This window comes from Nicotiana sylvestris, chromosome 5, assembly GCF_000393655.2.
Source record: "Nicotiana sylvestris chromosome 5, ASM39365v2, whole genome shotgun sequence".
NCBI lineage: Eukaryota > Viridiplantae > Streptophyta > Magnoliopsida > Solanales > Solanaceae > Nicotiana > Nicotiana sylvestris.
In genome coordinates this window covers 172,120,885-172,140,231 of record NC_091061.1, presented here as the reverse complement: position 1 = coordinate 172,140,231, position 19,347 = coordinate 172,120,885, and the positions used below count along the sequence as shown (strand labels likewise).

The 19,347-nt window shown below is 36.7% G+C and overlaps 2 protein-coding genes across 2 annotated transcripts; one reads left to right on the top strand and one right to left on the bottom strand.

The window, feature by feature from the left end:
* The first annotated feature begins 7,954 nt into the window (after positions 1-7,954).
* LOC104246684 (lanC-like protein GCL1) lies at positions 7,955-13,813 on the top strand. The gene is made up of 5 exons (XM_009802552.2): positions 7,955-8,174; positions 8,454-8,644; positions 10,761-10,872; positions 12,117-12,587; positions 13,227-13,813. Exons 1-5 carry the CDS (start codon positions 7,992-7,994, stop codon positions 13,566-13,568), a joined length of 1,299 nt encoding a protein of 432 aa, XP_009800854.1. The 5' UTR covers positions 7,955-7,991; the 3' UTR covers positions 13,569-13,813.
* Positions 13,814-15,388: 1,575 nt separating this feature from the next.
* Positions 15,389-18,118, bottom strand: LOC104246694 (disease resistance protein RPM1-like). The gene has a single exon (XM_009802564.2). The coding sequence runs from the start codon at positions 18,116-18,118 to the stop codon at positions 15,389-15,391; it is 2,730 nt and encodes a 909-aa protein (XP_009800866.1).
* Positions 18,119-19,347: the final 1,229 nt, after the last annotated feature.

Below are 19,347 nucleotides of genomic sequence, written 5' to 3'. Positions count from 1 at the left end.
ATTTCAGCGGTGCGTAATTTGTGACTATTTGCGCGACTGCTTTAAATAAAAAGAAATTTTCATTGGTATATGTCTTTTGCACTTCTCTTCCTTTTGCTTTTCATAACTTTGGCGTGAAATTTTGGCTTTCCGTATGGCGAATTCCTGACTTTTAGGGAATTTAATTTCAGCCGGACTGAGTAGGACTTCGTCGTGTGAGTCCGAAAAGAGTCTTGTTTGATCTGCCTATTTGGGCGAGGTCGACAGGTGACTTATTACTTTATGCAGATTCACTCTTGATTCAAAACAAGATTATTTAATGTATTCGTTATTTTGGACAAAGCCAGTCATGACTTGGGTCGTCCAGGTGGGACCAAACTATCATTGGTTCGAGCGTATTTGCTTTTTTTTTGGCAATAGCCCTTGGCCTTAAGGGTATTATTTCGAACTTTCGTTGAAATGTTAACCCGTCGTTGTTCGATCGAGGTCGAACTCTTCTCTTTGGCGATAGACCTTGGCCTTAAGGGTGTTATTTCAAACTTTCGTCAAAATGTTAACCCATCGTTGTTCGATTGAGATCGAAATTTTTTCTCTGGCGATGGCTCTTGTCCTTAATGGTGTTATTTCGATCTTTCGTCGAAATGTTAACCCGTCGTTGCTCGATCGAGGTCGAACTCTTCTCTTTGGAGATGGCTTTTGGCCTTAAGGGGGTTATTTCGATCTTTCGTCGAAATGTTAACCCATCATTGTTCGATCGAGATCGAACTCTTCTCTTTGGCGATGGCTCTTGGCCTTAAAGGTGTTATTTCGATCTTTCGTCGAAATGTTAACCCATCGTTGTTTGATCGAGGTCGAACTCGTCTCTTTGGCGACAACTCTTGGCCTTAAGGGTGTTATTTCGATCTTTCATCGAAATGTTAACCCGTCGTTGTTTGATTGAGATCGAACTCTTCTCTTTGGAGATGGCCCTTGGTCTTAAGGGTGTTATTTCAATATGTCATCGACATGTTAACCCGTCTTTGTTCGATCAAGATCGAACTCTTCTCTTTGGCGATGGCTCTTGGCCTTAAGGGTGTTATTTTGATCTTTCGTCGAAATGTTAACCCGTCGTTGTTGGATCGAGATCGAACTCTTCTCTTTGGCGACGACTCTTGGCCTTAAGGGTGTTATTTTGATCTTTCGTCGAAATGTTAACCCCTCATTGTTTGATCGAGATCGAACTCTTCTCTTTGGCTGTGGTTCTTGGCCTTAAGGGTGTTATTTTGATCTTTCATCGAAATGCTAACCCGTTGTTGTCCGATTGAGGTCGAACTCTTCTCTTTGGCGATGGCTTTTGGCCTTAATGGTGTTATTTCGATCTTTCGTCGAAATGTTAACCCGTCGTTGCTCGATCGAGGTCGAACTCTTCTCTTTGGAGATGGCTTTTGGCCTTAAGGGGGTTATTTCGATCTTTCGTCGAAATGTTAACCCGTCATTGTTCGATCGAGATCGAACTCTTCTCTTTGGCGATGGCTCTTGACCTTAAAGGTGTTATTTCGATCTTTCGTTGAAATGTTAACTCATCGTTGTTTGATCGAGGTCGAACTCGTCTCTTTGGCGACAACTCTTGGCCTTAAGGGTGTTATTTCGATCTTTCGTCGAATGTTAACCCGTCGTTATTTGATCGAGATCGAACTTTTCTCTTTGGCTATGGTTCTTGGCCTTAAGGGTGTTATTTTGATCTTTCATCAAAATGTTAACCCGTTGTTGTTCAATTGAGATCGAACTCTTCTCTTTGGCAATGACTTTTGGCCTTAAGGGTGTTATTTCGATCTTTCGTCGAAATGTTAACCCGTCATTGTTCGATCGAGGTTGAACTCTTCTCTTTGGTGATGGCTCTTGCCTTAAGGGTGTTATTTCGAAGTTTCGTCGAAATATTAACCGGTCGTGAGTCCTAGTTTTTTTTGGAGAGTTTCGGGTATCCTCTAGGGGAGTCCCAGTTTTGCTCAACCTCTGCGTTTCCTAGGCGAGTCCCAGTTCGCTTGATTTTGTTTGCATCGGAGAGTGTAATGTCGGAGGGTATAAAATGTTTCTATTTTGCTCACGTTCGTTTCATGCATATATTGGAGTTTCCCTGTCTAGTCCTTTCGCTTTCCGGTCTAGAGATGTCCTTGGCAGGAGGGACGATGAATTATACTTTGAACTCGGTGACGTCTCCCTCTTCGACTCAGTCCATAGCTCCCCGGGAAAACCCTATTGGGACAACTCCTGGGTGAGGGAGAGAGAATACGGCTTAAGGGGCGTCATTTTCTTGAAGTTGGAGTGTCAGGTGGGCGGTATTTTAGTTATTTTGTAGTAGTTTCCCATTCTCTAGTTGAGATATTCCTTTGCTCACTTGCCCGCGTGGCACTTGTGTTCCTGTTTGAGCAAACAACAGAAGGTGAGCCAAAATGATATTTTTCTTACCCCGATCCGATGAGTCGGTGAATGAGGGTGGATCTATACTATTGCTCGCTTTGCCTGGCGTTTAAATGGTTGATGAGGTGGTGGTTTCTAAATTCGGTGGCCGTATTCAGCTCTCTTTCCCCTTTTTTTTTGTGTTCAAGATCCATGTGGGTTGGGCTCGCCTTAGCTTGTTCATGGACCGCCTGGTGTGTGGGAGAGGATGTTGGTTGTAACTTCTACTTGTATGTATCATCATGATCTAGATTAGCACACGAGGTTTACTTACCGCTCTTTTTGGTAGGTGATTATGTTTCCGGTTTTTGATCTGGAAGAGACTAGGAAATTTGACTAAGAAATCCCCATAGACGACGCCAAATTGTTTGACCAAAAGATATCAAAACCTTTTGATTAAATCAATTAATGATAATGATGAGGTAAATCTTAGCCAAACATAATAAACTCCAGATCTGAAAATGAATTGGAAAATAATATGTAAAATAAAAATAAGAGCGGTCAATCTTTATCGATATTTGTCATTTCTTCTTTCATGAGACAAAGAGGATGACCAATATGGCATCCTTTTTGGAAAGAAACAGAAGGAGAAAGTAAAGAGAAAAAAAGGCCCTACTCTTCGAGAATTCCCCCTATATATAGTTCTGGGACCCTTGTTATACTCCTTGGCCGATGTGTCTTCACACTTCGACCTTTTTGCTGTTACTTGAATATTGTTTTTAACTTGACGTACACTGTAGGTGCTTAGACTTAAGTAGGCCGTGATGTCTCTCGCTATCTCGCCACATTGGCGGGATCCCAGCTAGGTCGACTACTGTGGTCAGATTTTGACCTATACAAACATTCTTAAGCTAAATTGAAGAAGAACCCGAGTGCAGATCGCCTTAAGCTTTGTTAGCTGAAGATCGAAGTGGAAAATCAAGGTCAAGCTAAACAACTGTAAATGCATGACAAAGATTCAATCAACTGGATAGGTATCTATACATACATCCGTGGAGATGTGATGCTTTACTCTAATTTTTTCCTTATCTCTAATTCTTAACTTTTTCTTATTGTCTATTTGATTTAGCTGATAAATTGCTCGATAACCGCCCGATAATCGCTAATCCCTTTCCAATCTGCCCGTTGTCTTATTGAATGACTAGCGGATTACTACATTTATTAATCGATAACAGATAAGTCAAAACGTTAACGTAAATATCCATGCGACCCGCCCGATAAGCACCCCTACTCGTGGGGCAAGTGCCCATTCAATTTTATTTAAAATTTTGGATTCAAACTTTAGGAATCGAACCGCCTATACTAAGGTGCATTTTTCTCTCCATATTTTTCTATGTTATATATATTATCCCTCTATCATAAATATTGTATTTGATTTTGATATTTACTTACCTGATTAATTTAAATTTATAGTGCATAATATTAACTAAAAAGAAAAAGTATCACGAATTCTCAATTTCTAAGACTTAAATTTAAAACTTCTAAATAAGAAAGAAGTTATCTAGTTCATCGCGTGCCTGGAAAAGAAGTTGTATTTGATCAAATATCATTGCCTTAAGAAACACTATAAGTCTCATTTTGTTAAGATTAAGCCGTGTTAATTTAAATACACATCTTAAGACTTTTTATTTTGAACACACATCTGAATATTAAGATCAAAATACTAATTAAGTCTATATATTTTTCAACTTATAAAGCTTATCTTTAATTTTTTTAAAAATTAATAAATATAAACCCTAAATAAAATACTAATGAATTTAATACTATATCAACAAAATATTTTGAAAAATAATATTGTAACTCGTGAAAGTGATGTCTAACACTGATGGATTAGGTGGCAGTGGTGTTGTTTAATGTGGCGGTCATGAATAATAACTAGTAGTGATAGTGGTTGGTAATAGTGATTAAGGAAATGGTCGATGATGACAACTAATAATTATGGCGGATGATAGTGGTGGTTGACGATATATTGCAATTGCTAATGGTGGTGATCCTCGGTACATAGTCATTATTGATTGCGAGGTAATAATGGCTGAGAATAGTAATCGTAAACGGTGGCTAGTGGTGATTCCTTGAACCGAGGGTTTATCGAATGACTTCTTTACCTCCTCAGGGTAGGAGTAAGGTATGCGTATACCCTATCCTCCTCAGACCCCATTTATGGGACTCAACAAGATTATTATTGTTGGTGGCTAGAGGTGATGATTACTGACTGCGACAACTGAGAGCGGTGAAGGTTGACTGTGGTGATTGAAGGCGATCACAGTAGTTGATAATGGTCGGTGCGACAACGGATAGTGGTTAAGGTTTTAAGTCTTAATTTTTTAAATTTATTCAGACCCATTAAGTTATCCTAACATAAAAGAAATAAATACACTTAATAATTAAATTAAGATTCAATGATTAAAAACAAACACATAATAACTAAAATGTGTATGATTAATAGCCTGTTTGGCCAAACTGGAGAAATCAGCTTATTTTGAGAAGTGCTTTTTTCAAAAGTGCTTTTGAAAAAAGTACTTTTGGAGAGAAGCAGTTTGTGTTTGGCTAATCAGTCTAAAAAATACTTTTGAGAAATAATTTGTGTTTGGCCAAGCTTTTTAGAAAGTGCTTTTAAGTGTCAAATTACGAATAATGACATGAATAGATGTATTTAATAATTAATATTATAAGTAAATAAATAATCTCAAAATTTTGTTATTACATGAAATAATTAAAACAATTCATTTTATTTAAGTAAAATATGAAAATAAAATTAAAAAGTACTTAATTATTTTAATATAAGTTTAATATATTAAAATTCCTTCAACAAATATAAAAGCATTCACCCCTAAAGTCACTATATATTAGAAAGTTTTTCTAAAAATAATAAAAATATTTATAAATTAATATCTTAAGTATTAGGTTTAAGGGTTATTTTGGTATATACTATATTTTATTAAGGGTATTTTAGGTAAGAAGAAAAGCCAAAACTGATTCTGCTTCTGCTTTTGGAAAGAAACTACTTTTTTCTGCTTATCTGAAACTGCTTCTGCTTCTTCCCAAAAGCACTTTTTTCCCCAAATAAGCTTGGCCAAACACCTCAAGTTAGAAAAAAAAAAGTATTTTTGGCCTCTTGAGAAGCTTGGCCAAACATGCTCTAAGACAATGCAGCAAATAAATTAGGCCCAAGGAACCCCCATCGAATGTTGCCCAGGTGGCACGGTGTCACCCTACCTGTTGTCCTTCATGTAGGACCCACTGCAAACTCTTGCAAAGGGCCTAAAATGCCCCTTTACTATATGAAATAGGACAAGCTAGCCCTCCGTTAAAAGTTGATCTCTTTCTACCCTTGCCGTCAATAAATGGGCTCGTATATGCCTTCCATCACTAACGGAAGACTCGTAAAGCACGTGGAATATATGTGAGGGCAAGTTAGACCTATTTCGAATTGTACAGGGGCATATATGAGGCAGTTATAATAGTCATTTTTCAAACACTTCACAATTCCATATCAGTTTACTTAGACATCTATTTGACAATACCAAACTAAATATCACAGCAAATAAACTAAGTCATAGACACAAAAATTCAAATGAATGGCAATAACTTCATAAATCCTAGTAGCTCAAAGAGGTCGAATCATAACAAAAGACAATGTCGGAATGTTCTAGTAGCTCAAAGGGGTCGAATAGGAGGTGTCATTACGGACTTACTGCCAATTATTTCATGGCATGGACACCTTTAAATGCTGGGAGAAGGTTTTTCAAGTGCCCGAAGCATGAGGTAAGTAAATTTTTAATGGGTTCTTTTAATTATTCCGATTTGCTTGTAAATTTATTTTATTTATTTTTGGTTTTTAGGATGAAAAATATTTCTATTGGGAATGACAAGATGAAGAGCTTCCTCTTAAAGTTTCAAATCTCATACGTAGTTTAAAGAAGGAAAAGGAAGCTCTAATCCGTGAAAGAAATGCTCTCCAAAGAAAAATTTGATCTTGAGAATGTTATGATGCTCGTCGATCATGGAGGAATAGAAGCCTTGAAATTGGAAAGAAATGTTCTAATGAAGAAAGTGACCGATTTAGAGTACTTAGTTGTGCTTGATACTAAATTTCAGAAGAAGATGTGAATTTTCATGTGTGTGATATTGTGATGTCTTGTTATGTTCTTTGGATTAATGGGAAATGATATGTAATGTTAGTGTTATTGTGGCTTAATTGTTATCTTTTATTATGTACTGAAGCTTTTATGTTTTTGTGCAAGGATTTAATGCAATCATTGCCGTTCATTTGTTGTGTCTATGACTGAGTTTATTTGCTATGATAATTAGTTTGGTGTTGTCAAATAGGTGTCTAAGTAAACTGATATGGAGTTATGAAGTGTTTGAAAAATGACTATTATAACGGACTCATATATGCCCATGTACAATTCGAACTAGGTCTAAGTTATCCTCACATGTATTCCACGTGGCTTTATGGATCTTCTGTTAGTGAAGGAGGGCATATAAGAGCCCATTTGTTGACTGCAAGGACAGAATAGAGACCAACTTTTAACGGAGGGCTAGTCTCTCCTATTTTATATAGAAAATGGGCATTTTAGGCCCCTTTCCGTAACTAAAATGTGAGTGATTAAGACTAGGGGTGTTCATAAAAACCCGAAAAACCGACCCAAACCAAACCGACCAAAAAAATCGATACTTTTTGGTTTGGTTTGGTTTTGGTTTTGAATTTTAAAAATTGATCAAATTTTGTTTGGTTTTAGTTTTAATCAGAAAAAACCCGAACCAAACCGACTATAGGAGTAACTATTTCAAATTTATTATTACACTTATATATATGTATATTATTATACAAAGTTTCAAAAAATTTATGGTAAATGTTAATAGTTTGCACTTTTATTATAGTTCTTTACCTTTACATTCTAGTTTGATTGGTAGTTTTCTTTTGTTTAGTGTAAGAATCTATTTCGTGTTAAAAATAACATATTTTTAATTGAGTCCTTAAATTATTCATCACTATATTTTGGTAAATAATAGATTTCTCAAAGGGCAATTGATTTGATAGTGTTACATTGAAAATGTGGTCGCCAGAATATGTGTTTGGTAGTGTATGTCTTATATTTAAGAAAAAATCGACAAATAATCGAAAAAATCAAAAAATCGACATAAATCGAATGGAGAAAAATCGGCTTAATTGGTTCGGTTTGATTCTAATATTTGAAAAACCAACTTACTTGGTTTGGTTTCTTTTTAGAAAAAAATCGATCCAAACCGAACCATGAACACCCCTAATTAAAACATTAGGCCCATGGAACCCCATGGAATGTTGCCCAGGTGGCACGGTGTCACCCCTACCTGCTTTCCTTCATGTAGGACCCACTGCAAACTCTTGTAAGCCTCTAATAGCCGTACATCTTCACAAAAACCAACGCTCTGATTTTGATTACTCATTAGCATTACCGCTGATTACGTGGCACGTGTCCACCGCATCACAGTGCCCCCTTTTCACCTTTCCCCTGCAACAAAACGTTTATAAAAGAAGAGCATAATTTCTCAGTACCTAATTTTTTTTGTTTTTGTTAAGAGAAAGAGAGAATATGTCGTCTTCGGTAGTGCAGTTTGCTTCACAGGAAAACAGTAGTAATAGTAGTAGTAACCATCAACATGATCAAGATGGAAATGAACGGCTTGATTCTGATCACCATAACCATCCTACGGCTCACAATGTTTCCCTCCCTTCTGAAACTTTTCTCCAAGCTGCCATCTCTCTTAAAGACCAGGTACTGTGACCAGAAAGCTTATGAGTTCGGGATTTTAGTCATTTTAAGTTATTGGATTCTAAATTAACTATTTTTCACATATTTGATTTGAGCTACTGTAACGAAAACGGAAATAAACCAAAATCAAGGAAAACGAAAAAGCTTTTAATGTTTGTTTTGCTGAAAAAGAATGTTTTGTTTTGCCGGAAAGTTCCTGGAAAGTTTCGAAGGAATTTGCTGTATTTTTTAGTGTGCACGGCGTATTTTAGCACTGTAATGCTAACTTTGGTGTGAATTCAGGTAGTAGAAATGACATGGAAAGGAAATGGAAGGAGTGCCGGTGGCGTTACGGATCCGACGGTATATACAGGTTTGTTAGGAACGGCGTTTACCTGCCTGAGGTCATACGAGGCTACCGGTGATCCGAAAGACTTGGAATTGTGCTCGGAGATAGTTGACGCGTGTGCAGAACTTGCACGTACTGTCACGAGGTTCTTACTTTTTGCTCTTTTCATTTTGTTAAATCAATTTAATCCTAATACGGAACTAAATGGGTAATTAATGGATGTTAATTGGGTTTAGTAACGTTTAAAATTGCTCTGGAATATCTTTTTTTTAAAATAGAAACAAGATTGCTTGAGGAGTTGGTGTAGGCCGTAGGGCCTCTCTGAGCAAATAATTGCTCTAGGGATGTACGGAAAGGCTGAATACGGAGTTGCTACTGAGTTTTCAATCTTGCTTTTTATGGTGAATTGATAATGACGAAGCATGCTAGGAAAAAATGTACTGTACTTACTCCCTCCGTTTCAATTTTTAATTTAGAACAAGAAGTTTAAGAAAAAAAAATACTCACTACTGTTCAAAATAAGTGATTTTTTGGTCTTTTTTTTGTGGTCCAAAATAAGTGATTTTTTCAGATTTCAAGAATGAATTAATTATTTTTTTCCTACATTGCCTTTGGAGTAATTAATGTTAAGTATGTGTTAGGAGTGTTTATGTGAAGAGATAATAAAGGTTAATATGGTCATGCTAATTAATGTTAAAAGGTGAATTTCTTAACATGTGTGAAAACAATCATAAAATTACTTATTTTGGACCGGAGGAAGTATGATTTTTGAAACTTGTGGTCTTAAAAGTCTAAAGGGTAAAAGTTTTATAGGGCCATACATTTGTGTGTTACAAAAGCTTTTCATTAAGAGTAAAATTGATAAAATGAAGAGTTCAAAGTTAAAATTATTTTCAAATTTAGAAATGTGTCATTTGTTTTGGAACAGACTAAATGAAAGTACCTCAAACGGAGGGAGTATTATTTTTTTTGTCCCCTTTTTTTAAAGGCAATAAATATTTATTCAACAACTAAGCCAAAATAGAATTAAATAGGGGAACATTTCTGGTCTAGTATAGAAAATATTATATGTCCTATTTTTTATTTTTTTTTTATTTTCGTGTTACTCATTTCTATTTGCTGGTCCAAACATGTGACAGACTAGTGTCATGACCCGCCACATCATCATGCCACGTAGGTGCCACTTGACATATATTTTTGCCATATGGAATGGTTACATAAGTTAGGGATTAGATCTTGGTGGAATATTTTAGAACTATGGAGAATTTCCTTGGAAATGTTCTAGATATTTATGCACTTGTAGGAAAGTTCTAGAGAAATATAGAGGTTTCCTTAGGAAGACCCTAGAACCCTATAGAATTGTTAGGAAAGTCCTTAGAAGATTCTAGCTACGTAGAATATTCTAGAGAAGTGACTTATTTGTAAATACGGAAGGACTTGTAGAACAATTATTATTTACATACTAGCCCCTAGGTGATTAGTATAAATAGGGGGCATTCGTTTGTAATTCATCAACCAAGCAAAACAATCAAATTCTCTCTACTACAAAAGCTTCCTTTAGCAATTCTCATGTGTTCTAACTTTTCTTAGCGATCTTGAGTGTAGTAAGGCTGACTTGACAACGTGAGCAAGTTGTGCAAGATCGTGAGCGAGTTGCCAAGTGTCGCACGTATACTTAGTTACAACATCAAATATGTTTTTTTCCAAACAAAGTCATAAGAGAATTTAGTTGAAATGAAATAATGTTTTCTTTATCAAAAATTAAATATTGATGACTGGTCCCTTAATGACAAGTATGGTTTATTTTTATGGTCATCTGGAGAAAAAAAGGAGGAAAAGAAAAAAGAAAATAAAAGTGAACAACTGGGGTATGTATAATGTTTTACAGGATTTAAAATTAAGGACAAAAGAATCACATCTGGGATGATACTGTAGTTTTGTCTTGCAAGAATTGTCTCCATCATTCTCTAGAGCTTGAAAATCAGATGCTTTTTTGTACAGAAATATCGACTTTAAGATTTCTCAAAAAACATGTGCTAAAAAATTGATGTAGATGTATAACTTGGAGCAATCAAGTCTATATCTTTGTGGAATGGTACAATATTTGGCACATACCCACTGTGATTCTGAAAAAAAGCTTTATGTGCAAGTCGTAGTGGATTCTTTTACCAAATCTTTATTGAAATTTGAAGGTCGTTAAATATCTAATAGTACTTCAAATAAAGTATTTCTTACTATCTTTTTACTTTTTTGGGGACCAGGCATGTGACTTTTCTGTGTGGAAGAGGAGGGGTATATGCTCTTGGTGCTGTTGCTGCCAACTATTGTGGGGACCTATACAAACGAGATTTGTATTTGAACCATTTCCTTGAGGTACCAGCAAACCTTATTATGATTTCCTTGAGGCAACAATACTTGTTTATATGAAAAAACTTCTTTAACTATCCAACGGGGCAGTTCATTGATTTCATATGAGTTGCTTCACTGAATATGGGGATATACGTACATAGAGTAATGGTATGTGATTGTAGTTATCTTTCATTGATCTACAGCCAGGGACGAGACATGTGGCCTGTCTTTTTCAACTAAGGGAAGCTAGTGTTAGGGACCTGCAAATTTGATACAAATTGTTCTGAGATATGTTTGGCCAAAATATTATTGTATAATGTATCATCGTAATTTCTCATTTTATCTAGGAGACCAAAAGTTTGTGAATGGTGTCACATCCTACTTGTTGAGGAGTGTTCATTGTGTTGAATTATTTCTTAGCTATGATGATGATTTAGCTCAGAGACCTGTTGTTGCTTAGAGTCATTTGCTTTTACCTATCGAGTAAAGATATCGTTTTGTTTCATGAAATTTGTTAAAAGGAGCTTGTCCTCACCATTTATCTACTCCACAACATTTTATTGAATCGCAAAATGACTTTACTGGCCACTTTTAGCGGAAAATTTAAAGTGAAGATTCGTTGAACTGCTCTTCATTGAACTGTATATCAACAACACATTGATATAACCAATATCAGCAATATAGCTTACTTGTTTATAGATTCTTGTTTAACTTTAGGATAACAAGTTCATAAGACAACTGCATAAATTATGAGTTTCAAGAACAACTATGTTCCTTTAAGTCATCAACTATTTGTAAGTTCAAGAAGTTATTGAAGGGATATTACAGTTTGCACAGCCTACTTCACATAATAACAATTATGCCTTAGTTCCAAACAAGTTGAACTATTTGGGGTCAACTATATGAATTCTTGTTGACTCTTCACTTAAGCTTATCTCAGTAAGAAAAAAATTTGACCTAGTGATGAGGAAAAAACATTTGTTAAATCCATGCTAGCGATAAAGTATTCTATATCTGCTTGGGCAGTCAGCTAATAAAATATGCTTGAGAATCCTCAACATTAGCACTTGTTTGTTCTCGATATGGAAGCACATACTGTCAATTGTAATTGCTTCAGCATCTAATGCAGTGATGAATTTCTTAATGTTAATGTTTATTACTTTAGCCTATATATCATATAAGTCCAGATATCCCTCTGCTACTGCAGTAGTTTAGCTCAGCCTTGCTCGGAGCAACATTTAAATCTTTCTCCAATTTGTTATTTTCAGGTGGCGCAGGAGAGAGCCCTTCCTGTTGGACCTGAAGATGGAGGTTTTGGAATGTCATATGATCTCCTTTATGGGCGAGCTGGCTTCTTGTGGGCAGCATTATTTATCAGGAAATACCTAGGGGAGGAGACAGTGCCAGATGAATATCTCATGCCTGTCGTCGAAGCTATATTAGAAGGAGGGAGAGCAGGGGCAACTGATAACCCAGCGTGCCCTCTGATGTATAGATGGCACGGGACAAGGTATTGGGGCGCAGCTCACGGCCTTGCTGGTATTCTGCACGTGTTACTTCATTTTCCGGTCTCTCAAGAAGATATTGAAGATGTTAAGGAGACCTTAAGGTACATGATGAGCAACAGGTTTCCCCACAGTGGCAATTATCCTGTCAGTGAAGGGAATCCAAGAGACAAGCTGGTTCAGTGGTCTCACGGTGCTACAGGCATCACCATTACTATGTGCAAAGCATCTGAGGTTAGTACCTATAATACTCGAGCAGAGTTTTTGGTTGTTCGGTAGAAGTTATAATCAGTGATGTATTCAACGAAAATACTTAACCTAAGTTAATAATGACAAGCATGTTCGTATTCCCTGTTCTTTCAAACTCGGTTTTCCAAGCTTCTCCAGACCAATACGTGGATTTCTCATAAGGTTCTGAGATTGTAAAAGTGGGGAAGCACCTCGTCTCTTGGGATCCTCCGACCCCAAGTGTGGAGCTAGGTGGATGCAGAGGTCTATATGAATTCCTTTTGCCAAAAAATTGTATTATGTACATAGGGTAACAAACCTCCTTTTGCGTTTATAAATTGTTGATTCTTTGAAATAATGAAGAGTGGCGGTAAAAATGTGGTGTAAAAATTGCTTTGGCATTGATTAATATTTTAGATGCGACATTGTAGCATTTTAGGTGGGTCAAAAATTGCTTTAGGTCTAGGTGTGGCATTCATGTATTTTTTATTTTGAATCTTTTTGTTAGAATTCCTAACTCTGCTACTGCTCCGACCCCTATTGAAAATCCACAAAGATAAAACAAAAAGTATCATATTGTCACAATTTGGTGAGTCTGAGTTGTGAGAAACGAAGAATGACCTCAGGTTTTCTCTTGTGCTGCAGGTACTGTCAAATGATAGGGAGTTTCGTGATGCTGCCATAGAAGGTGGAGAGGTAGTGTGGAAAAACGGATTGGTGAAGAAAGTAGGACTTGCTGATGGTGCGTCTGGAAATGCTTACGCCTTCCTTTCACTCTTCCGTCTAACCGGTGAAAGCATATATGAAGAAAGAGCAAGATCTTTTGCAAGTTGCTTATATCACAATGCGAGGACAATCATGAACGAAAGACATCATAATGAAGCAGATCATTCCTACTCTCTTTTCCAAGGATTAGGCGGCGTTGCTTGCTTCTTGTTCGACTTACTTACGCCTGAAAATTCCAGGTTCCCAGGCTACGAACTCTAATCTTTGGCTTGTTTGAGTTTCAACAGATGGGTTTACAGGAAAAAAAAACCATGTACTCTGGTAGGTTAATCGTGCAAGTTTACATGGTCAATTAGGAGGTGGGAAATGGAGTTTCTTGCTTGCTTCCTGGCGTGAGCAAATACTAGTAAGCTATGTGATAGTATGTTGTATATATTTGACTTTCATTTAACACTTTTTAAGAACTCTAATATGGAGATGCAATGGCCACCATGCTTCATTGTCCATGACCCCTTTTTACATACTCTTACCTGCCCTTCTGCTCCTCCTTTGATTTAGTGGTTTGTTTTTTCAATAATAGCTTGAAAGTACATGAACTTTTGAATAGGAGGACAATAGTTAATGCGAATTATTATATGGTAACGCGAATAACCAGGTTAAGGATAAAGTTGCTTCTAAATGATTACACCTGAAAATGAGAATCTGAACCTAAGAATGAGAAATGAGAAGTAAAGAGTTATTTTTTGAGCTCCATTGATAATCTTCAGGAGTCTGAATCTGAATTAACAAAGAAACATGGTGCTAATCAGTAAGACTTTGTTTCTCTTCTTTTGCATAATTCCAGTCCTATCTGTTAGGACCGAAAAAATCAGGTGTCATGCGGAAGCTAGCAAAGCAAACCTTGAACGACGATAAACCACACAACAAAGAGAAATATACTAAAAAGAGACACAAATATTTAATGTGGTTTGGTCAACTGACGTACGTCCACAATGGAGATGAGCAATCCACTATATAAAAAGAGAGTATAAAATATCGAGAGAACAACCTCACGAAGAGGCAAACACAAGTGACACACTAACATTTGTCCCGTAAAGTTCTCCCCCTTAACACGACTCTCAAACCCCTTATGGCTACATTGTGGATGCTACTGAATGAGAAGGAAGGATCCTCAATTTATAGAAGTCCAAACCTTTTCCTACAAGAAAAAGACTGGCCAAATATGAAAGATTTGTAATTTCCTTCTAGGAAAAGAAAAACTCAATTATGGTAAATATGTTGTCATTTCCTTCATGAGATAGAAAAATCAATTATGGTAAGAAAATCTGGATAAACGCCTAACAATTCTCCCCCTTGACCTGAATTTTTTTACAAAATAAACTTGATCCACCTTTTTCATATAGCCTTCAACAGGCCGCATCTCCAAATCTCCACCATTAAGTTTGTCTCAACGTGCGTAGCACACTAGTCAAATTTCTCAGAAAAAAATCACGATAATCGTCAAAATATGTTGCGGCTAGAACTGAACCCGCCAAGATGAACCTGTCTTGAACTTCGCTCTGATACCACTTGTAAGGACCAAAAAAATTAGGTGTCATGCGGAAGCTAGCAAACCAAACCTTGAACGACGATAAACCACACAACAAAGAGAAATATACCAAAAAGAGATAAATATTTAACGTGGTTAGGTCAACTGACCTACGTCCACAACGGAGATGAGCAATCCACTATATAAAAAAAGAGTACAAAATATCGAGAGAACAACCTCACGAAGAGGCAAACACAAGTGACATACTAACACTTGTCCCGTAAAGTTCTCCCCCTTAACACCACTCTCAAATCCCTTATGGCTACATTGTGGATTCTACTGAATGAGAAAGAAGGATCCTCAATTTATAAAAGTCCAAACCTTTTCCTACAAGAAAAAGGACTGCCCAAATATGGAAGATTTGTAATTTCCTTCTAGGAAAAGAAAAACTCAATTATGGTAAATATATTGTCCTTTCTTTCACGAGATAGGAAAACCAATTATGGTAAGAAAATCTGGATAAACGCCTAACACTATCTATCTTCCAGTTTTTCTACAAGTCTACTATCTGAACTCTAGGAATATTAGCAATTTTCCAGTAATCCCCACTTTGACTGTCCTCAAGCTGCAAAGTCATCAACATCTTTTCAGAAACATTTTGCAACACAAGACGTTGAAGCTTGCTTAAATGCTCAATCCCAAACGGAAACTCCTTCATTACCATACAGTTGCGCAGTTGAAGCTCCTCAAGAGAAGGCATTGCTCCTTCTTCCACTTTAATTATTCTCAATTTCCTGCAGTGCCAAATATATAATTCTCGCAGTTTCTTGAATCCGCCTGCCCCGAACCTCAACTCTTCGCCCTCATAAGCCGAGTCTAGCACAAGGTTTACAAGGTTGGGCAAATCTTGAAGAGTTTCTAGTGCATTGTCCTCTAACTTGCTCAATTTTAAATGAACTGTGGCCAAGGCTTCAAGAGATGTTACCCATATTGGAAGCCTCTCCAAACGCCCTTCGAAGGTTAATGTTCGAAGGGATGAGTGCGTAGAACGAAGGGGATAGTGCAAATCAATAATGTCACTCACCCCATAAGATGAGATAGATAGTTGTTCAAGATTGATCAACTTGTCAAGGGAAGAACAAAGATCCCTTGTGTGTTTTCTTCTCAGCTTCGCGATCTCTAACTTTCTTAGTCTTGTTAACTTTCCCAATTCAATCACTGTGCTTGTAGTGGCATTTATAAGAGTCACCACTTCTAAGGACGCAAGGGTTTCTATGTTCTCAGGAGCTGAAAAACCATGCAAAAAACCAGCACCACGTCGATAAATGAGGACATGGCGAAGATGTTGAAGCCTTGGAATCTCAACAGGCAATTTGTTTACTGATGTCTCCCTTAGGTCCAAGAACTCGAGGTTCACAAGCTTCTGTATTGATCCTGGGAGATGTTTTATCTTAGTGCTCTTTAAGTTCAAAAACTTGAGATGTACTAGTTCAAAGACTACTTTTGGTATTTTTACCAATGGGGCTTGTGTCAAGTCTAAGACCTTGAGTAGCTTGAAACTTCCACATAACAGCTTCAACAAGAATGAACTAGTGACAGAATCTGGTGAACCGAACGTTATTAGTGAGTGAAGATGCTTAAACCGATCAATATTTTGTATATCGTTTGCCAATTCATCAGTGATTACCAGATGTCTGACTTTGTGAGGCCTTCTTTCTTCCCCATTAGCTATAGTTACCATGGCACTTTCCCTTGACTTAGAAAGAATGATTTCATACCACAGGTTATGAATGCTGAATATTGCTAACCTTCCATCAGGGTATTTTTTAGCAACTTGGATCAAGCTTCTGTTTGCAAGTTCATTGAGATAGCTTCCAGCAACTTGTGCAATTGCCTTTCCTTCTCTTTCAAGAACAAGTCCTTCTGCTGCCCAGAGTCGAGTCAGTCTCATCTTATCGATGACATGATATCTTGGAATTATGCTCAGATAAGTGAAACAAGACTTGAGATAGAAAGGCAAGTCTTGATAACATAGATTGAGTATCCTTTTCATGTGCTCGGCTTCACTATAACTACCTTGTAACTTGTCAACAAGGCTGTCATAGAACATCTCCCATGCCTCTTTTCTTTTCCCTTTAGTAGCCAAAGCACCAGCAATCACCAAAATCACCAGTGGCAGACCTCTGCATTTCTGTATAATGTCTTTGGAGATTTGCATTAAGGATGAAGGACATAATAGGCTGCCTGAAAATGCCTTTCTGCAGAAAAGAATCCAAGATTCTTCTTCAGCCAAAGGCTTCAAATTATAAACATGACTACCAACATCAGTTTCCACACAAATGGTATGGCATATATCAGCAAAACGAGATATGATGATAATCCTGCTGCCACAGCTTTCTCTAGGAAATGCACATTTGAGAGCTCTCCAGGTGCCAATATCAGGGAAATCATCAAGGACAATTAAGTACCTTGATGACTTAAAGAATAGTTGAAGGAATTGTGCCAACATGTTAGCATCCATGGCTTCAAGTGCTCGACGGGAATGGTCATCTTGTGGATCAAGCATGCTCGTGAATAGCTCCTTAACATCAGAAAATTTTGGAATATCAATCCACAGAGTATGATGATTGAAATGCTTGTTGACTGTTGCATCATCAAAGATTTTCTTGACTAGGGTGGTTTTCCCTATACCTCTTGTTCCAACTACACAAAGCAATTTCCATTCTGGATCATCAGAAAGAACCCACTCGAGTAGTACTGATTTATGATTTTCAACACCTATAAGATCTGCATCATCAACAAGAAGTACTTCTTCATGGTTATTACACCATGTAATGTTGCTACTTTCTGCACTTGTTATAACACCATATTTCTGAAGAAACGTTTTATGTCCTTCAGAAATGACGATGATTCGGGCCTTTATACTTTCCAATGCTTTTAAAATATTATCATTTTGAGCTTCAAATAACTTCTCAGACATTAATGAATGATGGAATTTTCTCCATGGCCATGATACCTTTTCTGGAAAACTGTTGCACATGACAATATGATTTTCAAGAATGTCTTGGACATCATGTGCAAGGTCTAGTACTTGCTTGATCCATACTTGTAATTCACCATCTTCTTCTTCTTTAGCATCAGCTACTCTTGAGAAAGTCCTCATTTGTTCAAATGCATCCCTGATATGAACAATTTCTTGCTGAATTCCATCAAGAAATTTTTGTCCGCAATTGAGCAATGTTGAAAGCTGATGTATCAAATAAGATATAGCACTCTCTGCCATTTTTTTAACTCAGTATATAGCTTCTTTTGCAAATTTGTGCAAGATGTTGGTATAATTTATGGTGGACTTTGGTGATCAATCTATACAGATCAAATTTTGAACTGGTTTATGCTCTAGAACTGCGTTATGTAAATGATTATTGCAATGTGCAAGCTTATGAAACATTATCCTAGTTATGACTAATTCACTACTACTAGTTGGAGGATTTTTCCTTTTCTATATTCATGCTGTATGAGCTGACTTTGAACACACTTAACGTGGCAGCAATTTTGCACGGTTGGTTCATTGACTATGGCCGTATAGAGACATCTACTGTCAACTTAAATGTTCACTCTAGAATCTCCGTTCTAAGCCTCTGATTGCCTTTTTTTCACTCAGTGTATAAATTCTTTGAAAAATTATCCAAGATGTTGATGTAATTAATGTTGGACTTTCGAGACCAATTTATACTAGATCAAACTTTGAATCCGTGTAGGGACTAGAATTGCGTTTCACAGATGATTATTGCAAATTGCAAGTTAAGAAACATTTTACCACTTCTTGCTATATTTTTTAGTATATTATGTTTTAGTTATTACTAGTTTACTAAATGGACTATTTCTCTTTTCTAAATTCATGCTGTATGACTTTTAACACACAGAACGTGGTAAGCAATTCGGCAATTGATTCGGTCGACTACTGGCTGTCTAAAAATACTGATTGTCAACTCAAATGTTTACACCAGAATCTCCACACTAAACCCCTTTTGTTAGTCCGGAGCAATCGTGGTATGCTACAAAAATTGAACTAGGAGATGTCTACCGTGAAGGAATCAATTCTATTATCTTTGTGGGGTCAGTAGTATAGCATAAAAGTATGCAGCAGAATTATATGGCATCAGTTATACGTGGTCTAGATCATCTTTTATTCTATGGGGAGCCCACAGTGATTCTGGAAAAAGTTGTACGTGTGAGCCATAGTGGAATTGGTTCTGGTTGTGAGTTTGAAGCTATAGTTTTTAGTCTCTATAATTCTTTACCAAGTCTTTATTTTGGGGTAATTAAGTGTCTAATAGTTCAAAAATGTCTTATCTTTGTTCTTTATGTGATTTTTCTATGTGAAAGAGGACAAGTGTATGCTCAGGCCTGATAATTGTTGTTTAGGTATTGTTCCTTTTGTTTTTACTACCAAGAGGATATTTTTTTTTTGTTAACAAGAAATTTGTTAAAAGACTTAATTTCACTTGGAGT